Source organism: Malurus melanocephalus, unplaced genomic scaffold, assembly GCF_030028575.1.
Source record: "Malurus melanocephalus ecotype Western Australia unplaced genomic scaffold, MMel_1.1 scaffold_400, whole genome shotgun sequence".
NCBI classification, from domain to species: domain Eukaryota; kingdom Metazoa; phylum Chordata; class Aves; order Passeriformes; family Maluridae; genus Malurus; species Malurus melanocephalus.
In genome coordinates, this window is record NW_026623632.1 from 536,446 (window position 1) to 554,584 (window position 18,139).

Below are 18,139 nucleotides of genomic sequence, written 5' to 3' on the forward strand. Positions count from 1 at the left end.
AATTGTGTAAATTTATTTTTTAAATTATTCTCAGAGGCTGAGTCTAGTTCAAAAAACATCAGTCAGAATAAACCATAAATAAATAGAAATGTATTGGTCTAGGCAAACATTTCAGTTTGTTCTCCAAATACACTATTTCAGCTGCCATTTACATTTGCTCATGTACTCCCAATAAAAATTCTAAGCAGTACAGCCTGACTGTTCACAAATGTTCTAATGTTCTAAGTACAGCCTGACTGTTCACAAATGTTCTAAGCAGTACAGCCTGTGTTCACAAATGTTTCTCCTTTTACAGACTACTAGCAGGGAAGCTGAAGATTACACTTGGTGATCTCTAAAATCTTTTTCAAACTGACCAGTTCTATGATAAGCTGAAAAACAGGTGTTCATTGTCTTATCCTGCAGGCAAACAAAATGCTGCCATGGAAGAATGAACAGTGCTAGTTGTCACCAATCACAGCCTCCCCCAGTGTTTTGCCTCCAGCTGTCTCAGTCTCCATTCACTCTTCATATACTCCCTCATGTTCCTGTGCTGACATCCTTCTCCAAGGTTATGACATCCTCCCTGTCTTCCCTCTTACCAATATTTTGTTCTATAAGCATCCCAGAATATAATAACCATTCTAGGTTTTCCTCTCCCCTTCCATCTCCTGATTTTCTAAGCTCCTTTCCAAATATGTCTGGCTATCTCACACCTTGACATATGGACTTCCCAGATTTTTCAGTTTCTAGAGCATCCATCTATGATTCTGCCAAGTACTTCTTTGGTATTTGATTGATTCTGCTCCCATTTGAAAATACCAGTCTCTATTACCTTCCTATTAAAGGACTATTTATCACAGCTGACACATAAAACTGCAAGTACAGCAAGAAGGTAGTTCTGTTAGTGCAAGCAATTCTATGCTATATTATTGGTATGATGACAGCAAATTGYAAATTACTCATGAAATCTTAAGCAACAGACTTGTTTTTTATTACACACCAGCTTAAAACAACCTGAAGGAAGATGCAAGTTATTTTGAAAAATGATGGGAGACAAAAGTTCCATTGAAAATCAGGACAATCCTAAGCATGGCAACAAATCTCAGCATCTTTCTGTGTTACTAAAACACTTTTCTGCTTTCCAGAATCATAATCAGATGCAACTGGTCACATTTTACATGCCTTCTGTACCATGTGTAATTTAAAATTGTGAAAAAAGTTACAACTACAGACATACCTTGTCATCAGGCAGCACATGCCAGATCGATATTGTGTTTTCCTCTGCTTCACTGTTGATGGAGAGATATGAGGGCTGATAGATTTTTGTTGGTTCTAATATTAAAACCTTGTAGAAAAACAATTTTAATAGTTAGTGCAAAACCTGTAGAACTTCAAAAGGTKCTGTAATCTGTTAAAACTATTCTTTAATCATACCATAGTGGGAAAAACAGGGGAAAACAATGAAAAGCACCATTTTAGGTACTGGGCTAGTTTAGCATGGCTGACAGTAACTTCAGATTAAAAATAAACAGCCAACTATTGGGTGTCAATTGGTACAMAGCATCAATTTTACAATTTTTTTTTTAAACTATCAGGTTTTGAAATCTTTCTGTCACCATTCAGGTAATCTTTCTGTCACCATACCACAGTGCCACTCCAGAATGCCTATCTCTCATGTGGAGAAGCCTCATGATATACCTTTATCATCTTTTGGTAGAAGCATATTTGGGCAAAGCAGAGACACAGATTATCCTAGAGCTAAACTGAATTAYGTTTGATTTAGACGACCATGAACTGCAGCCACCACATCAAATKATTTTCTTAAAAACTACAAGCACCACTGCAAGCGGCTGACAGCTAAAGAATACAGAAAATTATGTGGAATAAGTGAAACAAAAACTAGAAGCATCATTTAAAAGAATGGGATGCAATGATGATACACTAGGGCAAGGTCTACATCTATTTAAAAAGAAAAATATAAACACCCAAGTAAAAAGACTTGGAGAGAGCCACAGCTTCAGAGCAAAATCGAAGCCCTGTCTCCTCCTTCAGAGGAGACAAGCACATAGCTGGAATATACACTGGAAGAAGCACAGGGCTAAATTCTAAAAAGTACCTACACATTTAACTCTGTAAATGATAACCAGTGTGAATTAAAATATGTTACTTGGCATCTCCAGACACTTAACATTTGTAAAATCTGGTTAAAATAATTTCAAAAATTAGTGTCTTTATCCTATAACAAGTTATCCATGCACTGTGTCATTTCTCCCTCTAAAGGCCAAAACCAGGATGATGACACTGATGCTACCAGATAAAAATGTAACTAACAGCTAAGCTAGTGTCCATGGACAGTAGAGCTCTTAAGTTCAAGCTCTCAGAAAAAAATCACAATAAGGAAATATGAGAAAAGCTTCTTTAAGAATAAATTAATTGCAATCTGGGAGAAGGGAGGGAAAAGAAAGTTGCTACTTTTCATTTTGTTGACTTGTTGAACTGTGTGATTTTCATTCTGAAAAAGCACAAATAGAATTTTTGTATTATGAGAAATCACACATGTCTATCTGCAACACCAGTGTAGCTGAGTGAYGGAATAACAGAGTTGTCTGAGTTGGAAGGGACCCAGAAGGATCACTGAGTTCGTACAGAGATTGAAGCCACAACCTTGGCATTAACAGCATGGTGCTCCAGCTTCTGTACACCCTCAAACCATGTAGACACTGGGTTTATCTTTTGACTTATGGTATTGCCATTATTAACTCTGGATTGTCTCTTAATAGTAATAAAAATTCAAACCATTTTGCTTGGGCAATTTTATAAATCAGAGCCTACTTTAATTATCTAATTGAAGTATTCCATCATTTAAAACCTATAAGGATTATGGTCTTGTCTCATACAAAACCCAGAAGATTCAAAACATCTTTTGTTTCCCTGCAAAACTTTCTCCTCAAAAAAGGAAAATCAGGCTCCATAGACAGTCTTATGTTATTTTTACTCCACAGCCTCAAGGTCTTGCTGTTTAACAGTGAAATCTTCCTGATGGTTTATTATCACATCTACAYGTGGAAGGTAAAAACTATACAAAACGACCTGTATGCACTTTAACTATCTGGGAGGCAAATAGAAACTGCTGTTTAAAGTAAAAACCTGTTTYTGCTGATAATTAGCTAATAGGAATACCCAAGACATTATTTCCTGGACATATATAGTTAATATGTACAGAAAGCATAGATGTTTTTACAACACACTTTCAGGACATGGTACAGCACTGGGGCCTTTAATAAAAATTCTCAGCAAAATTTTTGTGAAGGAAATCAGAAATAGGCGTATATATACACACTTATAGTGCAATGTTGTTGAAATGCCTTTTCTAGTACCTGGAACAACAGATTTCTGACTGTTTGGGCTGATTTTTAACCTCCAAGAGGGCACAGTCTTAACTGGCAGTAGAGGAGGCAAAGCCTGATGAGCTAGAAAAAGACTKAAATTAATGAAATATCTTTTCTTCAAAACATAGTATAGTTAATGTATTATCAGGTGGAGTACACTTGCAAATGTTTGCTTTAGAAGTACATCCATTGGTATAGAATTGGATAGAAAATCTCTGTCTTGACTTTTTTCCTCATTACTTTCATATGGAACACACTGTGCAGTCCTGTTGTACCCTCATGCTTTCATTTAAAATCAATCTAATATGCAGGCCAAACACACTTCTGGACAAGCAGTTTAATGTCTGGCCACGTAAAAAGAAGCAGCGCTTTGTGCTCATTTCYTTTACATCACCATTTGTTTAAAAAAAAGACCCAAGCTCAAAAAAATTACCAAAAAAAGTCTTCAAGAYCCAACAAAACAACCACTTACTGGAAATCGAACTACAGTCACATCTGTCTTTGTGGCTTCAACAAGGAAGTCCATCCAGAAATCCACAAGTTCCTGTTTGGCCGTATGCTGCTCTGGAGTCAGTTTCTTAAAATGTTGATATATTAAAAAAGTCTCTACAATAGACTTCAGGTACCTGCGATCATACAAACACACGGAGTAAATTTAATACCGCTTGTAAGTAATAATGTCTCTACTCTTAATCACAACTGAAATATYCACCATTTTAACACCATGGTTGCCAGTAATATTTTGCTTCTCTCAGATTGCATTTCATAATAAAAATTCCTAATTAGAATTGGAAACATAGCTGCACATATTCCTGATATTATATAGTGTCTTCTATTCTAAACCGTTAAAAGTTCAGGAAATAGCTAAATCTGCAACCTAAGGATCAAATTGAGTCTATGTCCAACCTGTTTCAGTAGTGACCTACCTCAAATAAAAACTCAGGTGAAAAGCCCATTAGTTGAACTTTCTGCACTGTTCTATCTTCTACATTGAAGGTAATTATTTAACATAGACTTCTAAAACATGACGCTTCTAGAACTGATTATCCTACAAAGGTGRCAACAGTTAGACTAAGGTCCTTTTGGCTTTGCTAGGGAAAGACAATAGCAATGGTGAAAGTTTCCCCTAAATGCAGCTCATTGCTGTCTGTGCTGTTCTACTTTTTTGGGGACTGATTTATGGGGCTCCTTCATAACGTTTTCTCTTGGCATTTTTTGGGGAAAGAAAAAGTAGTCGTAAACACAATCTCATGCAATTTTCAGGTATACTACAGCAATAAGATATACATGCTAAAAGAAGATTTATTATTGCTATCACGTTACCACAATTAGGCTATTCATGGAAACTTGTTTCCAGGAACATGACAAGAAGATACAATTTAAACTCAGAGGGTCTTGGTGAACATTTCCATAGCTGTCCAATTTCCAACCATCCTTCTGAGGCTATCAGGACCGCTAGCTTAAGGTACTGTGTCTACTCCCATTTTCACTGAGGGAGCCTTGCTATAAAGCAGCAACAGACTGGGAAGGAATTGCTCATAGGAGAAATTCTTCCTGAAGCACAAATGAGTAGGCTGTATTTTCAGAGTTTAATCCACAGATTTAAACCCCAAAGGCACTGAGGCACATAAAATCCTCACAACCAGGCATTCATAAAGTCCAGAAAATTCTATCAAGAGAATTCCAGAGAGTGCTATGCAGTCCTTAGTAAAACATACATATAGTAAAAATGGATAACCTTGCAAATAAATAGATTTTAAATAATATTTATGAAATATTTTGTCAGAAGATTAGAATTCCGAATTTTGACAGTTTCTATGCTATATTAATGCAGAAGTTTAGCATTTACATGTTTTAGCATCCCTCTGATCACCTTCTGGAGACATTTTCCAGCCTTTAAAAAAAGATAAGAATACATGGGCTGTACATTCATCTTTCATTTGGCAGAATGACAACTTTTTAGTCAGAGTCTTGATTCTCCCCAGCTGAGACAATCCCAACCCTTAACAAGGAGGAGACGGGTCCTTAATTACTGCCCATATCTAAAGCAGGAGCTGGGAGCCTGCTGTCAGAGYACACATCCCTTGGCCTCTGTATAACAGATCTTGAATCTATGGGGTTGCCCTTAACCCTGGATTTATAGCCTTTCTGTTAATTGGACTTTGATCTGCAGTCTTCTCAATTATTATGAGATGCAGCTTGCACAATACAGCTCATGTGTATTCAATTCCTAAAAAAACAGTATTTGCCTACCTRTAACAACATTTAAAGGTATATGAGGCCTCTCTAGGCATTCCCCAAACCTCCAGGCAGTTATGACTAAACTCCCAAGCCACTACCACTTCTCGCCAGCAATGTAGTAGTATGGTGCCTATAAGCAACTCCTCCTTTCCTCTTTGACYTCGGAAGAGCCTGAGGCCAGCAATGAACCTGCCCTTCTCACACATCAAATTAAAGACCCATATCAGATCTATCCCTGCATAAAGACAAAAGGGGAAGAGAGTCCCTTCTCTGGATAAAAGTGCAYTGAAACAACACACACTGCAAAATCTGTTTAAAAACCCCCAAACATATCTCTTGTCAGCTAAACAGAGAGACTAATTTGAAAGCTGAAGGAGCCCAACATTTTAAAACACAGCAATGTACATGGCCTTATTTATCACCTTACCATACTGGTGCCTTTAGTCTAAACAGCTTTTCTGAAGCCTGGATCACTCTTAGATGATCATTAGCCAACATACTGGCCCCCAGGAAAGATCCCACTTCCCAATAGCTTTGCAGTTTCTCCAAGCTCCCCTTTTTMCCAAGCAGACTGCTGATCTTTACTCCTGTAGTGAAGAGAATAACAAGTCACAAGAATTTGTATTAATGTAATTTGAAAATAACTATATCCCTTATTTGAAATCTATTTTGCTTAAATTATTATACCTTCTCCATTTTGATAAAATAACATGGAAATCATACTTACCAGTTAATGTTATATGCCTTCTGAAAGCCCTAAGAGGTAGAAGAATTTTTTTTCCCCACCCCCTCTTCCTACAGGCTTCTCAAGAAAGGGACTTTACATCATCACTGTCAGGACAAGGCCACAGTCGGATTACCTATGTTCTTGCATGGACCTCATCTGTAAAGGTAAATAGGGGCCTTAGGCTACACAACATAGCTGCAAAAACTTAACAGATGCTGAATAAGGCACCTATTATGTTTTTTTCTGCTTTGTTTTTTTGACTTACAAGACCCAAGCCCCAAACTTACCTTTATAGACAAGGTCCCATGCAGAAGGAACAGATGATCCACTGGGCTTCTTCCAGCAGTGATGCTCTTTTAACTGCCGCAAGTCCTACCCCAATGAAAGACATCTATTAATATTAAAAAGTCCCTCAGCAACTCAAGATTTTGGAGAGCCTAGGTGGGACTGCTGGGACTCTCTCAAGCTTAAATCTTGCCCCTACTAGCAGCTTGGCACTGAGCCAAGAGATGCTCATCACCAGAGGTGGCACAGATGACAAAGGGTGCAGTTGGCAATGTTGGCACCTGTTAAGCACTGGATCCTGAGATCCAGGGGTTTAGCTCAAGGTTGTGTTACTCTGYCTTAGTGCAAAGGAGAAATGCCCACAAGGTAGACTCAAGAGGTGAAAATCACACTGAAGTTTACTGGCAAAAAATACTAAAATTGAATGACAAACTCAATGATCTTTGCCAAAGGATGAAATACAACACTTCATTCAACATAAACCCACTTCTCATAGCACTACGTAGTGTTAATTTAGCATTTACATAGCATAAACTGAGCCCAAACATTCCAACTTATGAAATGCTATGCTACCCAACAGTTCCGGGACAAGAGATTTAGGGAAAGAAAGAGAGGCAGAGAGGAAGAGGCATAGAAGGAGAGAARAGATCTAGAAAAACACACAGAGAGCTCCCATCTCCTAGGATTCCAGTGGGGGCAGGACAGGAACTGCATGCAGGGTTCTAGGTGGTGCTGACCATGTGCTGACCTCATACTCTGTCCTTTAAGCCCCACGGCCATTGTGTGCTCTCCCCTGAGGTGGGACTGCCCATGGTTTCACCCAGGTAGCATCACCATGCCAAGAGTCCCTGACTGACAGCTCAGGCGGGGCTTGGGGTGCATAGCAGGGTGTTTAAAGCCTTCCCTTTAGCAAAGCCTGGCCAGTCCCTCCCAGGACACACAGGCATTGGCATTGCAAGGTGTTTCAAGACATGCAACATCCAATCTCTGACAGCAGCCTGGCGTGCTGGCCTTGCAATGTCTTGTCTAATGCCAGTGTCCCCACAGCTGTAGGTTCAACACCTCTCTGAAGCCTAASCCTAACCTGTAAACCTCAGGTTTTATTTTGATTTGCTAAGTTTGCTGTGAACTATAGGCTTCCCTTTGGCCTTCAGGAAGAGTTTTAGCTCATAGGAGCTGCTCATATAGCTAACATGAGATACSCTAAACCATCCCCTGCAGAAAAACCAATTTACAGCTTACACAAGAAGCYTCTTCACCACTGTAGTCTTTTTTTCACTTTTCCCACACTACTCCACTATGACAGTTTCCCTCCTACATCATCTTCCATTGTCCTTGATATTCTGGCTGAGTATTCACGAGAAATTTCAATGCAACTGTTTTTCTTGTTTTTTTCTTTAACCTTCCTTGAGTAGCTAGCAGACTACACTTCATGGTGGAAGCAGCAACAAATATCAAAATGGGTTCATTATCATTACATAAGCAACATTTCAGCCTACAAAGTTTATCCTGTTTTATCACATCGTTCACATTTTTATGACATCAATGTCAGGTAATAAAGGCTTTTAAAATATGAAATTGTATCCAAGTGGCCTATAGCTTATTTCACATCTGTATTTTGTACTTTTGCTCTCTTGCTAACAAGAAATTGTCATGCTTGAGTAACATACAGAACAAAATAGTCCTTTTATCATAAAAAACATTATTTGGTTGCCTCTTGGGAAATAGGTTGTTGCTATTCCTGAAGAGAAAAACAATGCCATAGATGTTATGAAACGTCTCTGATCTGCCTGAGAAAAGTCATAATGTACATCACCTTTGTCAACTCCACAAGAAACTGTGGTGACCRTCTCTGCAAAGCTTTAAGCCAGGGTGTTACATACATTCACACTCACAGAGAGATTCCTTGAAGATGTACACCTGCACTAGTCAGTGAAGGATAGGGAGTGGGAATTTGTGTTGAAAGTGCTCAACTTTAGCTGGGTTCTAGAGARCAAAACTGAAATATCCACAAAACATAGTCACTGGGAAAAACTAATCTCCCCCAGGACTTTGGAGTAACACTCCTCAGCAATATCTTCAAAGGCCAAAGGGCTCTACTATATTATCTAAAACATTTGCATGTGTGGGATAGCACACRCAAGGAAAGACAGACACCTACTAACTTCCACAGGTTTTTACTGTGACCTCATCACAAGGGAAGTAAGGAACTGGTATCACAGGGATACAYGGATCATTTCAGTTGGGTATGCCTTTGCTGGGAGGAAGGGGAAAGGGAGGAAGTTACTGTGCAAAGGGCCTTTGCTAAGCACTGGGTAGCGGCACACACAGTTGCAGTGGCCACTGACCAGCTATCACAAGCCATTTGTCACAGCAAGCAGCAGCAATGGTCTTGGGTTCCCCAGGTGGACATGCCCTGCCCTGCTCCACTGCAGCTCCAGGAACACACCCATCACAACCCTTCCRTGCTCCAGATGTGGGAACAGAGCTAAAGCGAGGTACAGACTGAGTGTGGGTTTGATGAAAAGTACAACCCACATGGGGAGGGACTGGCATCACTGGCATGGCAGGGAAAGGTGTTTATCAGGAGGGTAGGACTGGTGACAGCAACCGAGTCCTGGCTTAGTAAGGGAGACTTACAAGAAGATAGTGGGAAAAAGGAYGGATGTGTAGCAGTAATGTTACCTGAGGACATGGAGTTTGAGAATCATCACTGTTATGTAACCTGGATAAAATGGACGTTTCACCCTAGTATTCTGTGAAATGGATCCTATTACCTTAGAGAAGACAACATCACCCTCTCATCAAATTCTTCTGAGAAAGGTGAAGTACTTGGTGCTAAAAGTCACTTTGGTTTGCTGMCCATCCTCTGCGAAACTCTACAAAGTTGCTCATCCCTGAAAGGCAAGTTACTTATCCCTGAAATGCAGCTGCTATGTTATGACATTAGCAATAAGTTCAAAAGACTATAACTCCAGTTTAAAGAACTGGGGGGGAGGGATTGTTTTGAAAACTTGCAAAGTGAACCTTCATGAATTTAATTCTGAGTCTATGGTCTCCTTGTATAATTTCCCTTTTCTAAGTTTATTTTTCTTTCACCATCTTTAAAAGATTTTTGAGAGTATAAGAAAATCCAGGCAAAGTCAAGACATTCTCTCTCTTTTCATGATAAACTAGGCCTTCACAAGGGGAGAGAAAAAAGCAGCAGCAGAATTCCAGTATATTTTATCAAAAATATTTTGCCTTTAAGAGAAGTGAGCCAAAATAGAGGAACCATTAACTACAGAAAAGCCATTGTTTTTGTAACACCAAGAACATATACACAGCTTGTGACAAAAATAACATACAGTAAGTAGATATTACCAGTTAAATATTACCATAAAGGCTTTATAAATAAACTGCTTTCCTTGCTCMAATATTGACAGAACAATTCATATTACAGGATCCTTTGTATGTCAAAATTGCACAGCCTGCAGAGATCATTACTATCAATGCAGAACACTGCACTTCTGTTCTGGTCTCRAAGTTCTTTGTATGGTTAAGAAAGCAATACTGCCCAAAAAACAGAAGGAGGATTTTCGTTAATGCTGCATTTGATCATTTAATTGTGAATTATTATCTGACAAGTACAGGTAGGAACTTTTAGAAGGCAAATTTTCTGATCTGATGCAGATTGGTAAAAATTCTCTTGGATTTATTGTAATTTTTACTGGAGTTATTACAACATTGCCAATGTAAGCGGATATGCATCTTCCAAGTATAGTCTCATGCACGCTGTGAAGAACTGCTAGTGCCCACATCCTTTCTTCAACTTTCCCAGCCTAACAATATAATTTCCATATAACCTGGACTGAACTTGACCAATTTGGTTTTGCTTCCCTCCTGATCTCCCACCAGAAAGCATAACTTGTCTGATTTCTATGTACTACAGATAATGCTGTTCGGGGGACACCAAACTGAAAGCCTGGCAAATCCAACTGCTGCTAAAAGAAAGAGGTGATATCAAAAGAATTACACACATGTAAGAGATGCTTAGGACCAGAAAAAACCCAAAACATTTTCCCATACAATCTCTGTGATTTTGCCTGGTTTTGTCTAAAATGTTAACTTTAACACTGGACAAAGAAAATACTGAATTATCCTCAGAATCTAGCACAACTCAAACCATCTTAAAAACCTCATACAAAGACCACTGTAAGGTCTTGCACCTGGGGAAACAAAATCCAGGAGTGGAGCACAGGCTGGGATCTACTCCACTGGTGAACAGCTCTGTGGAAAGCAATCTGGGAGTCCTGAAAAACAAGAAGCTGAGTGAGCAGTATGCTCCTTCAGCAAAGAAACTGATTGGGATGTTGGGACGTGTCAACAGGGGCATCACCAGCAGAGATAAAGAAGCCATTATCTATCCCACTCTGTTCAGTGCTTGCCAGGACACTCCTGGAATACTKTGTTCAGTTTTGGCTCCCACTATACACAAAAGATACGGACAGGCTGGAGAGGGTCCAGACAATGGCCAAAGATGAACAAAGGACTGAACATCTGCCATATGAGGAAGAGCTGGGTTTGTTCAGCCTCGAGGAGCAGACTTAGGGGAGGTGTTATCACCATCCAGTGCATAAAGAATGGCTACAGAGAAGATGGAGACTCCCTTTTGACAAGGAGTCACATGGAAAAGACAAAGGGTAATGGGTACAAGTTACTATTGGGGACTTTCCAATTGGACATAAGATGAAAATTTTTCAAAACTTGAAGAATCAGCCCTTGGAATCATCTTCCAGGGAAGCAGTGGATTTGCTGACATTGGACACATTTAAGGTTCAGCTGGACAGGGTGTTGGGCTATCCTGTCTAGACTGTGCTTTTGCAAAGAAAGTTTGTAGCAGATGATCCTTGAGGTACCTTCCAAGCCCATGCTCCATAATAACTGTGAATAGTGACTACAGTCTCATCAACAAGAAATAAATGACCAGTGACACACACAGAGTCTGTACTATAAATGTATTTGAAAACATAATTCAAAATAGCTGAGACAGTCTGAAACTGAAAGTATTTTGACAATATTCCCTGGGACACAAGCAGCTAACAGGAGGGGTTGCTGTATCAAGAGTTTCCAGCAGACACCAACTACATGTTAACATAGGGMAGGCAAATAAATGCACAAACAAACCACCAAACGAGCAGGATACTTCTGCACTAAATAATTCATCAGCTGTGGATGRAGTCTTATGTAATAATGAACATTAATTTCGTAATGTTCTCGATAGGGAAAACAACACTGGAAAAACRAATAATAAGATGACATCAAAGAAATACCACAGATTTCCTCAGTAAAATTAATTTGTACAGATCTAGTTGGCTGTAGCCTGTATGCAATTGAGTAGTTTCTTTAAAACTGAAGGATTCAAATTAAACTACACAAAAAATATAGCCTGGCTCAATTAAACTATCTAGTTTAAAGTCAGGCCAGCTAAGTGAGTATTTGTAAATGCTATGCAATATGTAGAACACATATTTTTACCTCCTACTCTGGCACAAGAATTCAAATTTCAGTATAGGATGTAAAAGTATTCTACGTGAACCATAAAGCAAAATCTCACTCACTCACAGAAGTGCAAACTCAGTAGTTGGGGCAACTCTATGCAGCCTAACACATCCAAATTAATACCTTCATTCACACCTGAGAATTTAAATTTCACTTTCGYTATTTATGTGAAAGTAATCATCTCACTCTGACCTTCATACTCAAAATTACCCAGGAAATTACTTCCAGACATACAGTGCACACCTAACTTCTGAACTAGAGCAGAGCCTGAATACAGATATATTCTGTGGCATTAAAAAAATTGTTTCTTTCTCACTTGACAACCTTCTCAGGAGAAACAAAGATACAAAAAAACTTTAGAGAAAGTCAAGAATTATACAAATTCACAGAGAACACCACCAACTCCAATGCATATTATAACATTCAGTCCTTTTTCCCAAACCTTCCCAGAACGTATTACTGACTAATCTTGAGTTTTTGCTCTCCTCAAATCAACAAAATCGCAAACAAAATCACGAACAAAATAGTCACCTTAATTCTTCCCTCTTAAGTAAGATACCTTTTATGGTGAGGGTGGCGAGACATTGGACCAAGTTGCCCAGGGATGTGAATGCCCTGTTGCTGGAAGTATCCAAGGTCAGTTTGAGCAACCTGATCTAGTGAAAGACATCTCTGCCCACAGCAAGGGCTTAAACTAGTCTTTAAAACGTGCCTTCAACCCAAACCACTCTTATTCTATTTTTCTATTAATACAGACATTCAGAAACCTCTAAGAATACATAAGAAGCGAAAGATTCTTCTTTCAACCCAACCCAAGCTCAAGTCAAGTGCATTTTCCTCCGTCTTAGGATAGACTTCTTGTCCCTATTCCCTACAGTGGTTTTTGTTTGTTTTAAAGAGTGCTGGCTGGAACTGGATTCCCCCTTCAGGTGTTCCAGTTTCATACAAACGATGCCTTCACCAGGAAGCTTGGTTTTCACTAAGCTCTGATAACCATTTRAGACCTTGACACTGAAACCAGGTCTTCATGACAGCACTCACCTGCAGTCAGGTGGGATCAGAAGTGGTGCRAGAGACCAACTTAAATAATCAAATGCTCTCTATCAAAATCTTTCATGTACAACCATCAGATTTTTTCCCTATAACAGTGGGTGGTAGTGTACTTTCACAAGAATGTGATTTCACTGTGAATTTACAAGTTATAATTACCAACTTTCCGCAGCTCAAAAGAAGTATCAAAGCAATGTCCAGCTGCCAGGAGGAGCACTGCATAATTAATTCCTGATTGCAATGTTGGCTCTGACTCAAACGCTTTCTTGAACCTAGAAAAACAAACATTCAAGTTTACTTTCTAAATAATGCAATCTAGTTGGGGCATCATTACAGTTTTAGGTACTTTAAGTGCTTATCTTTTGTTTACACAGCAAGAATCMATGGAAGCAAAAATATTTTACTTTTTTCCACACATTCCTTGTAGTTATTTTTAGGCATCTGCTATTTATACATCCTCCTCCCATTTCYCTTCTCCCCACACAACAAGAACAGACCCTATCCATCCACCCTAGTAAAGTTATGGTATCTTACAGTATTTTTTTYAAGATCAAATAAAACAGAATAATGCTATCAGATTGTGAAAGACCTGTCTCGTAGTTATATTTATTAATAAGCTCATTAATTTGTTCTTTAACATATGAATTCTCATTGTCTTGAAACCTTAGATTATATTGCACTTTCTGTACAATAGAATCTGCGACAATGGCACACAGGGATATCAAAATGTATAAGCACAGAAGCAAGTGATATAAGAATAAACCTCACAGTTAGCTATGGTTTCAGCTACTCCAAATTTTATTCTTTACTGAGTGTCTTATTGACACTGTCCTTRTGAGTCTATTCAGATAAAAAAGGCCTATGACAAATTTCACTCTCCTCAAGAAGAACTGAGCAATCAAGAGAAATGGCAGAAGCATTCACCTATTCTCAACCTTGTCTTGAAAGAAGTGGAGGTGCTTCACACCAACACAGCACACTCTATCCTCATGCTAGCAATGCAAGTAGTTGTGACAACAGCAACACCAGTTCTAGAGCTTTAAAATTATTCCTCAGAATTGGAACACCTTTGGTTGCACATATAGACACACACACCCTCTGTAAGGAGAGGCAAAGACTACTTGTGTATGTGAGTTAAGAAGCACAAGAGATTCAGTCAACACAACTCACTACAGTAAAAGAAATGGAATTAAAAATTACTTTCTTACAGACGATAAAAATACAGACAAAAAAGGGAACACAGAAAAAAAGTATTAGGCTCCAGGGTTAGTATATAAGGAAGGAAAGAAAAATAACCTATGCAAAACCTAAGGATTCTAGACCATGCTTTGACATGAAAGCAAAGCTAAGGCATTTTGATCCAACTAAGCCAAAAACATGGCTGGTTTTTGTTTGTTGTTTTTTCTGCTCTAATGATTCATGGCTTTCCATCCTTTAACATAAGCTCTGCTCTCCAAAACTGTAAGTCAGGCTTCTCTTCAATCTGCTACATATATTCACTTTTTATAGTTCAGTTGCCCTCCTCCAAGGACCTTAATCATTAGACAAGAGTCTAGTCCTCCTAAAAAACCCAAGAGAAGCAGAGAGTACTAGATTCTTTTTCTTCCATCATCTGTACTGTGAATTATAACAAAATGAGGAAGAAAATACATACGAACTATTTTTGTCTCACTTAAAGAAACCCAACCAAAATACACATACATACACACAAAGAACAACCAACCTAAAAACAAATTAAAAATCCATCCATATAAATTTGCCAACCAAACAGAGCAGCAGTCTCATTGATTCTAAGTATATACATCTAAGAGGAGCCCTGTATTGGCATTATCTGTTTGGAGACATATTGATGTTGGGAACCAGACTACCTTTTTTGCCCTAGAGATCTCCCATGTGGAAATTCTCATGCAATAAGAAAAGGAGAGAGAAAAGATTGACAGACGAAGAAAAAAAATCTTGGAAATGAGTAGTTTTGTTCCAATACAAGAAAGACAGTACTTTTGGAAAAATGTTGCAGTTGCTGACATTTGAGAAAACGTTGCAGTGCAGACACTGTATTAGGGAGGTAGCAATGAAAAGATGTGAATAAAGACTTGGTAGCTTTGGTAAGTCTGATTCACACTGTCAGTGYGAAACAAGAAAGTGACAGTTAATTATTACACTTTCATCTACTCTYTCATATTTATATGAAAGTCTTTTATCCTGTTTTCTAATTGTCAGAAAAGCACATTGTTGTGTTTTTTTTTAAAAAACTGGAATAGACCAAAGTACCTTGACATCACTAGTTGTTGTATGACCAGTGCTTTGGTTCTCCTGCCAAATTCTCATTATCTCATGCACTTCACTATACTTCTCTGATCCTCATTTCTCTGAGATAATAACCTTTATCTCAACATAATGTAGTACTTCCACAGAGGCATTGTTCCTTCACACACCTTGTCCTGTTGTGGCCTGCTGGAGTAGGCCTGCTCCTTTCTAAGAGCTTTTCACTGAGTTGTGAGTCAACATTTCATCATGTCAAGCTTGCTGTATGACTAACACTAGAAATTCAAATCAATATCCAGTATAAAGTTCAAACTAAAAGCAACTGGACCATCCAGTACAGCTTCCGGCCAAACTCCAGCTTGATTCAACAGAGATGCCTTGTTCTGGAGGCAGCAGGCACACAGAGCTTTCTGTATTGGATCTCATTTGCCAGAGACATCAGGGATTATTTAGGGGCTGGCCAGCACCCTTCCCTGCGCAGGAGCTATCAGCCTCAGCCCTTTCCTAAACTCAAATACCTGTAATCACTGTAAACTTGCTGAGATGCATCTATCTGAAGTGTGTTAAAATGGCTACATGAACTCATCACTGTTATAATTATCCTCAGCTCAACTATGTTTGATAATATCAAAGTTTATCTGTTCATAAGGCACTATGAACGAGGAGAAAGAAAGATCARCAATAGCAAAAGTAATTTTTATTTCATTTAGCCTGTAGTAATGCCYAAGTTTTCTTGTTATCTTGTTCATGATATTAGCAAAATACAGTGTTTACAAAAGACCCCTGAAAGTTTTTATGGGCTTTGCCTTACAGGAAGTGCAGCTTTTCTTTAACCCAAAATTATGCGGGGAGGAATGATAATAATATATTGCATTCCTGTTATTTCAACATCTTCCAGAATTCCAGTAAGAACTGCAAAATTGTAAAGCATGACCAGAAATTATCAACTGCACTTGTATTGTGAGGCCATAAATGGTAAGCAATTACATCTTATCTTTTACAAGAGACAGCTCTAAGCTGAATTTTACTGAAAACATGTGATAAATGACAAAGGAAGAAGAAAGTTTTCCATTCTAAACATTTACTTYAACAGGCAGCTGATGAGCACAAGACCAGAGATAAGATGTGATGTGCAGGACACATAAACACAGCTTGTCTGTATCCTCATCTGAAGGCAGAAAAGCAGCTCATCCTGACAGAAGTCTAGGATGGCATCCCGTGTCTTTTTTTTTTTTAACCTCTTCCACATAATAGTGAATCAGTGCATTTCAAAAGCAGTAAAAAAACCAAGATTCTTGTGTCTAACATGAGGACAAGAACTTATCTATTATTGACTGTGTGCTTCTTTGACTACTGCTGCCACTGAAATCCACTTCAATATTCATATACTACATGGTGATGCTGGGCTGATACGTTTGGAACAATCACATTGCTTCCGAGTTAAACCTCAGCACCTCTAAGCCTACCTAGCTGATATCTATCAGATTCCAGACATGCCAATYGATTCATGACTGATTATTATCTGGCCCACATTCCTAAGAATAATAMAGTAAATACAAGACTTCATATTGGAAAAAATGAGGAAAATGCACTCTGATGAGATACCTAAACTACTAAGTCTCTGAGGCACAGCAGTAACTCTGCAGAATGAGATGTGTGAACAACACAGATCTCTCATTCGTGACAAATAAGCAAGGAAGTTTGGAAGATTCGTTCTATCCCCTAAGGCGGTCAAATATTTGGGAAGAAAAGCTGTTGTATATATTCTTGTTTGAGGAATATTTTCCCAAAGCTAACAAAGGACATAGACCAGGAAAACAGTACTCACCAGAAYGTTGCTTTGTCCCTGCTTTCCGTATCTATGAACCCAGATTCCAAAAACATGTCCTTGTAAATTCGACCAACCAGACAGTACATATCTGAAGCTACTTGGTCTTCTTGTTCTACAAGGGGAATCATAATTTCTAGAGCTTTCTGTCTGTCTCCAGGCAGATTTCGTCTATTGAAAATAAAAATTTTTATTAAAAAAATGAAGTTAACAAGAAGTACTTTTTTATGACCCCATTTTAATACAGACGTATGACTTTATCCATGTAAAATGATGGATAGACATAATGGACTAAGTTATTAAAACACATTTACCCTCTCCTTCCTTTTTTTTCCTTTTCTTCACATCATGGGAAACCTTTAAAAAAGCCCCCAAATATAATTTCTCTCTCTCACGAAGCATCTGCTAGAGCAAAGCACTGAAAACAGCAAGAGCCTCCAAGGAAATTCTCAGAAAGATCATGTGTTAATTCCTTATAAAATAGAAAAATATGAACCTTGTTTTCCCATCTAACAGTTCTTTCATGCTCTAAAGGAAAAAAGATTCAACCTTGTCTTWGTGATTTTTCCTTTTATACACATTTTGAATGTGAAGCAAAAAGTCCAAAAAGTGCAAACCAGATGGAACTCCCATGATAGGGAAGGTTTAGGAGTAAAGCCAATAAGGCAATATTAAAAGAAGCACTTCAGACAAATAAACCACGTAACTGCAAGCATTAGACACTTCCTGGTGAGTCATAGTTTGGATACATACATCATTCAGTATCAAAAGTTTAGAATTGTAATGTGTTTGTGTACTGAACAATCAAATTACTCCCTTTTCAACACTTCC

General features: G+C 38.4%; 1 protein-coding gene across 1 annotated transcript in view; it reads right to left on the reverse strand.

Moving 5' to 3' along the window:
- MAP3K5 (mitogen-activated protein kinase kinase kinase 5) overlaps positions 1 to 18,139 on the reverse strand; it is a 100,763-nt gene that overhangs the window by 37,965 nt on the left and 44,659 nt on the right. Inside the window, exons 7-11 of the mRNA XM_057379283.1 lie at positions 17,309 to 17,479; positions 13,375 to 13,487; positions 6,040 to 6,199; positions 3,844 to 3,997; positions 1,220 to 1,327 (exon numbers count right to left, since the gene is read on the reverse strand). Of these exons, the coding sequence (XP_057235266.1) occupies positions 1,220 to 1,327; positions 3,844 to 3,997; positions 6,040 to 6,199; positions 13,375 to 13,487; positions 17,309 to 17,479 (706 nt within the window). The remainder of the gene's footprint in view (positions 1 to 1,219; positions 1,328 to 3,843; positions 3,998 to 6,039; positions 6,200 to 13,374; positions 13,488 to 17,308; positions 17,480 to 18,139) is intronic.